This window comes from Akebia trifoliata, chromosome 11, assembly GCF_017979445.1.
Source record: "Akebia trifoliata isolate Shusen 1 chromosome 11, ASM1797944v1, whole genome shotgun sequence".
Taxonomy (NCBI): domain Eukaryota; kingdom Viridiplantae; phylum Streptophyta; class Magnoliopsida; order Ranunculales; family Lardizabalaceae; genus Akebia; species Akebia trifoliata.
The window spans coordinates 38,096,865-38,103,316 of record NC_141385.1 but is presented as its reverse complement, the minus strand read 5'-3'; the positions used below and the strand labels follow the sequence as shown (position 1 = coordinate 38,103,316).

Below are 6,452 nucleotides of genomic sequence, written 5' to 3'. Positions count from 1 at the left end.
TTTACATTAATTTAAACTATAAAAATATATATATATATATATATATATATATATATATATATATATATATATATATATATATATAACAAATCCTAACAAGAGATTTATTGTATCTCTTCCAATTTAATAGTATCTTAAACTAATCATATCTAAACTCTTGAGAAAATATGATACAAATATTACAATACACCTTATTATTACAATGTTTCATAATTTAATTGAATTGATTTTAGAATCAATCCAAAACTATTGATTTTTCATTTGGATTGATTGCCTCTGAAACAATATACATCATATTGAACCGGTCCGGTACCAAAAATCAACCTGGTCCGAACCAGATCCATTGACATCCCCACCGAAAACAAAAAAAAGAGCTCCCTTTGGCATTTCATGATGATGAGGAAGACCAAACTTTGTGCAATGTGTTTGTAATTCACCAATCAAATTAGTTCTTTCTTGGGTTCTCTCAGGATGTACCGTCGTTGGACAGAAAAATGTCCGACAATCCAATAAGAATGAAAAATTAAAAAGAGAAATCGAGGATAAAACCTCAGTGGCATTACAGTAAATTTATATAAATTTATGAGCATTTAAGTGAAGTTATGCCGAAAGGCACGATACTCAATACACACCGTTCCGTCTACCAACACACACGTATCATTAACCGTCCAACTTAACCATAGTTAACTGCAAACATACTTAAGTTAACCAAAGTAAAAAATTTACCTCAACAAAATAATCATCTAACCGCACACCACATCTCCTCAATAACTACTAACATAACTGGCTAACCGCACACCACATCTCTCCAATATTTAAACCAAACTGCCCCCACAAACCAGAAGACGAAAAGAACGAGAGAGAGAACGAGACAGACAAGAAGAAGAAGAGATGGGGTTTGTAATGGAAGAAGAAGAATATTGGAAATGTCGAAAACACCCCTCGAAGCATCGAACCACAGGAGTATGTCCTCTCTGCCTCAGAGATCGACTCATCAACCTCTGTCCCGACTGTGCTAACGTGCGCCCTTGCGCTTGTTGTTCCACTACCTCCTCATCTTCATCTTCTTCATCGTTTTCTCTCTCATCCGCATTCGATGCGCCGAGTTCCACCTCGGGAGTTGGTATCGTAGGCCGCATGTCTCATCTCATCGAAATCGAGCCTTCGTTTCGACGGTCCAGATCTTCTGCGTTTCAGTTCCTTCGACCGAAGTTCTCAGATCCGAAGTTGTCTGATAAAGATTATGGATCTATGCGTAGTAGATCATCGATTTGGTCGTTTTTTAAGGCGAATAAGACGAAGAAAGTGGAGGAAGTAAAGGAGAAAGAAGAAGATGAGGAGGTGGTGAAGAAGAATGCAATGATGAGGAGATCGAAATCGGTTGGAGTTTCTTGTTACTCAGATTCCGGTCAGATTTCAGGTCGTGATGTCAGAATGAAAGGACGGAGTTGGTATTTTCCGAGTCCGATTAAGGTTTTCCGGCAACCTAAGATCACGAAGATTCTTCAAGAACAGTCTCCTTTGTGCAGAGGATAATTATTCGCGAAAAATCAAGAAAAAAATTAAACTAAAAATATCTGTACGTTTTTACTGTATTTTTTGCCCTTTTGTTGAATATTTTTTTTGGGATATAATTGTAAATTTGTAATTGGTTGTCGCGAAGAACATCTGAGATGAGATTATATAAATTTTCTTCTTTTGCTTAGCCAACAATATTTTAATCTTTTTTTGCTTTTAAATTTTCCTTAAAAATGGAGTTATTAACTTATTGTCGTTATTTTTTCTTGAATGAATAAATAAATAACTGATTCGCTGTTTTAATTGGAAATACTAAAATGCCCTCGCACTTAAGTTTCTAATCATACGTTGGCTTTGATGCAAATTTAGGGTTTTCAATTGCATAGCGAAATACCTTATCAAAATTATAAATAGTTGAGTAATGCTATTTAATAGTTTATCAGAATTTCTTCACGACTTCTATTTTTGTAGAGAGATTTTTTGCTCTTTATTGAGAAGTTATAAAATTCTATTTTTGTGCGAAGAGATTTTTAAGTTTTGCATGAAGAGATTGAATTTTTGCTCTTGTGCGAAGAGGTGTATCCACACAGGACCTTAGTTGAATCCTTCTAAAATTGATTTAGATAAATATATTATAAAATATATAAATTACATTAAATCACTAAATAAAAAATTTTAGGTAACTTTGATTAATCAATCGTTTTGTTAATCAATATTTGTAGAATTTCTGTATTTTGTGGTACTAGATGAAGGTGACTCCGATCGATCAAACTTTTCCTCATGAATTTCCTACTCCAGAAAATAAAAGTCTAATATTGTTTTGAGACCCAGATAACTTGTTTAGCACTAATTTTTAAGTCGATAGAACCCTCTTCGCAACATTACATGGTGATTTTTTTGTGTTTATTTTATACTCTTTTTCTTCAATATTTTTGGATACCTCCTTTGGTTAAAAGTTTTTTACCTAATTTTTACAATCATGATTAACATGTCTAGTTGGAAGAAAATGGTGATTCAAATGTTAGGTTGTAGTTCTTTGTCCTTTTCATTCTGGTCAAGGTCCACTAAGATATTTTTTCTTAAAGATCTAATACAGTTAATTAGTTAATAATTTCAAGAGATTGATTCTGAAAACGACCGACATAAACGTTAGCTAATCTCACCAACTGTAAGCTCTATCTAACTTATAATAATTACTTTTCTTTATTAAGCAAGACCTTTGAGTCATTATTTTAATTTGTGGTGGTCTCTTTTTGGGATTGTTTTACAAAAATGCCCTGAGTAATTTACTGAAATTACGAGTTCAGATACTCCTTTGAAATTTTTATCAAAATGGCTATATGATATTTATTTATTTTTACCAAATAGATAGATATCAACTCAACATAAACTGAATTTTATCTTTATTCCCTTATTTTCAGCTTGAATTAAACCCTAAATCTTAGTTCTGACTTTTTGATACTCTTGTAAATAAAAATGATTTTTTATTTGAAGTCAATAAAAAAGTTAAAAAGTCAAAATTACTAATGTGACCATAAAGAATATAACCATTTTGTAAAATACCAAAACGGGTATCTGATTGGATCAGTAATTTTGGTCTCATACAAGACCTTTGTAATTTTTTTATTATTTAAGCATATTTTATTTTGTATAAGAAATTTGCTTTGGACTGGTGCAAAGTAGGATAAATTAGTATATTATTCAAACCTGTGTTGGACCCATTTGGGCTGCAACGACTTTTGAAGTTTGTTGGGTTGTCAAAGTGGACTTCTACCAGAAGCATCCATTAAAGTTTACGTTGGAAACTGAAATAATATCTAGTAGAGTGGTAGATCATTTGGGTCCTTCAGCGGGTTTGGATCCCAAAGGGGTTATTTTACAAAATTGAATTTGTCATTTTTTATTATTATTGAAGTATAAATTTCCAAGTAACTGTCGAAGTTTTCAAAAATATTAAAAAGTGTAATATGTGTTGACACAACCATCATGTAATACTGACAAAATATTATCAAATTGTCAATATTACAAGATGACTTTATCAATATTATTAATGATTTGGAGATAAAGAAAACTTTTGTAATTATTCAGAATTTACCCTTTTTTAACATAAAAAGAAAAAACATGAACTCAATTGTGTACTGGAGAAGGGTAACATTCAAGATCTTATGGGGATATTTGCATTCTTCACCATATTCATTTTACAATAAATATTTATTTACATTAAAGACATTTTAATCTTATAGTAAAGGATTTGATAATTAATGCCAACAAATATTTATTATGTAAAAAACAAATATATCCTTTATTTTTTTTTATTAAAAAATAATAATAATAACTAAGGGTATTATTAAAAGGTGAATGCGATAGTAAATGCTGATGTCTTCATGAAGTTTTGGATGTTAGCATTCCCTTTTTGTAATTATTTAATTTAATTTTTTTTTTTTAAAGTTATATATTGAATGATCCCATTTGTTATTTACTTGTTTACCCTTTTCATTAACATTTTACTTTTCTCAACTAGGCAAGCAAGCGGTTTGTAGTTAACAAAGCAGAGGGTGGATTCAATGGAATTTCTACCTAGATCGTGGGATCAACACTCCTCTAGCCTTTCTAATTTAGCTAAGTTGGCACCTTCACCCCTTCCTATAAACTTTATATTCAATTGAAGGGTATACAGTTAAATTCATTAATTATTTGTATGATAGTGTCAATTAAATCATCATTTATATAAAAGAGAAAATTAGAAAATGAAAGAAAGTTTGGTGGTAGATTATGTTAGGGGAATCAAACGCCAACACATGTATCACTTAAATTTTGGCATTGCACACCCCAAGGGTTGGTGATATGGTCAAGATCACACCCCCAAGAGCGAAATTTCTTGGGTTTGAATTCCTACTTATATGGACCATCCCTCAAGGATTTATCCCAGAAATTATCTTATGCATGTGGGGGGTGAGGGGGCTGCACGTGCTTCGAGGATTGAGTAGGTGTTCTAAGAGACCCAAATACCTCAATTCCAAAAGAAAATATATATTGACATTACAAAAAATTTAATAATAAAAATGTAAATAACAGTAAGAATTATATACAAGAAGATAAATAATTATATTATTTTCATATCCGTCATTTCAATGGACATTATAAAAATAACTATTAACAAAAACTAATTTTATATCAATTTTATTGCAAACCTCAAGAACAATATAGGACTTGGGAAGTTGAAGAGAACAAGCTTTTGGAAAAGAAAAAGAAAACAAGAAGACCGAGGTCTACTAATTTTAGAAATATATATATTGTAAAATTATAAATGTGGCTTGAAATAAATGGGCTAAAAGATCCATACCTTGTAGAAATGTGAAATTTGGACCGTGCATCAATAAAGATAATCCTTTTGCATTTTATTTTTTTGAAAGTTTGAAAAAATTGTCTTAATTTTTAGTAAACATTAATTGTAAGTGGTTCTAATTGAATAATTTCATTAAGGTACTTTGAGACGCACTTCGCATGTACGCATCGTCTCACAATGTTGGGGAGCTTTAAAATTTTCAGGATACAAAAATATCTAATGGTCGTGGTTGATTTGTCACATGTGATGGATTGGGTGCACAATCACGTTAGTATCTGATCGGGAACCAATCATATACGATGAATCAAGTGCATTGGATCAAGTTAATACCCGATCAAAATCGGTTAGGTGTGTTGATTCATGATTGGTATCCGATCAACAATAGGTGTTAATTAAAAGGCATAAGACACATACCTTCGATAGGGTGTGATCTGGATCGTTAGATCTGAAATCAGATATAATCCAACGACTATTGAACCAAGCTATATTCAATCATGACTCTTGATCAATAAACACAAAATGGCTATAAAAAGTCAACAGAAATCAGATTTCTTCACTGAAAATTTTTATGTTTTCTTTTTTCTAAGCTTAAGTACTTGGCATCGCTAGTTTCTAATTTTTTGAATGTTATAGATTAAATTGGATTATAAATATTTCGATTTAATAATTTGAATGTAGACTTCTCTGTATCCTAAAGACATTTGTTCATTGATTCTTTGTGTGTTGTAATTCTAACCAGTAAAGGGGAATATTTATTTAAAAGAGATCAAATTTGATTCGAGCCTTGAAGTTCTAAAAATCTCCTTTATCGAATTTTTTCAGTTCACCTAGTAATTTTCAATAGTTCTTGAGGTAGTCAAGAAAATATTCATAATCATTGCATGTGTAACATCAAAATAAAAAGTTATTGAGTTCCAACTCCTTGAACGAGTTAGAAATCCAAGACCCATCTCCTTTGGCCAAGATCCAACTCTAATGTCGGAAGAGCCTTTGCACAAGAAATAAATTATATTGTAATGGAAAGGGATCGTTTTGGATCCCAAAAATCATGAAAGCCACTGCAAACAATACAAATTAGTAGTGGTCCCGGTGAATCTAGGTTGATTCTTGAAAACAGTCTATTAAAATTAAGAATCGTGATGGAGTGAGACTTTAAAATTGACATTGATTCACACTTTGCTAATGTGGAGGGCCATACGGAACCATAGATGGTTTTCATCAAGATACAATTGAAAATAATCTATGATTCCATGCACACCTCCACGCCAGCAAAGTGTGAATCGATGTCAATTTTAAAGTCACTCCCTTACTTTTCTCAGATTAAATGCTAAAAAATATTATAAATAGAGGGAAGATCATAAGGAGAAGGTGTGCAATTTTGGTTTATTTTTGGCTCATGCTTATTTCCCATATGGACTTGATCATCATGAAGATCAAGACAACAGAGAAGTATCGAAGATCTCAACACTTTTGATGCAAATCTTGAGATGTATCAGGTAAATATTTTTTCACCAACTACAAAGATTGGTGAAAAAAATATACCTGGTAGGGTATGGTCATGACCCATTGAAACTAAAAATAAAAATAA

General features: G+C 31.5%; 1 protein-coding gene across 1 annotated transcript; it reads left to right on the top strand.

Moving 5' to 3' along the window:
- The first annotated feature begins 832 nt into the window (after window positions 1-832).
- LOC147391527 (uncharacterized) lies at window positions 833-1,705 on the top strand. The gene has a single exon (XM_086417396.1). It carries the CDS (start codon window positions 892-894, stop codon window positions 1,534-1,536), a length of 645 nt encoding a protein of 214 aa, XP_086273522.1. The 5' UTR covers window positions 833-891; the 3' UTR covers window positions 1,537-1,705.
- The last annotated feature ends 4,747 nt before the right edge of the window (window positions 1,706-6,452 follow it).

Excerpts from the sequence above, each read along its gene's own strand:
- LOC147391527 (XM_086417396.1), top strand. The coding sequence starts at position 892 with ATGGGGTTTGTAATGGAAGAAGAAGAATATTGGAAATGTCGAAAACAC.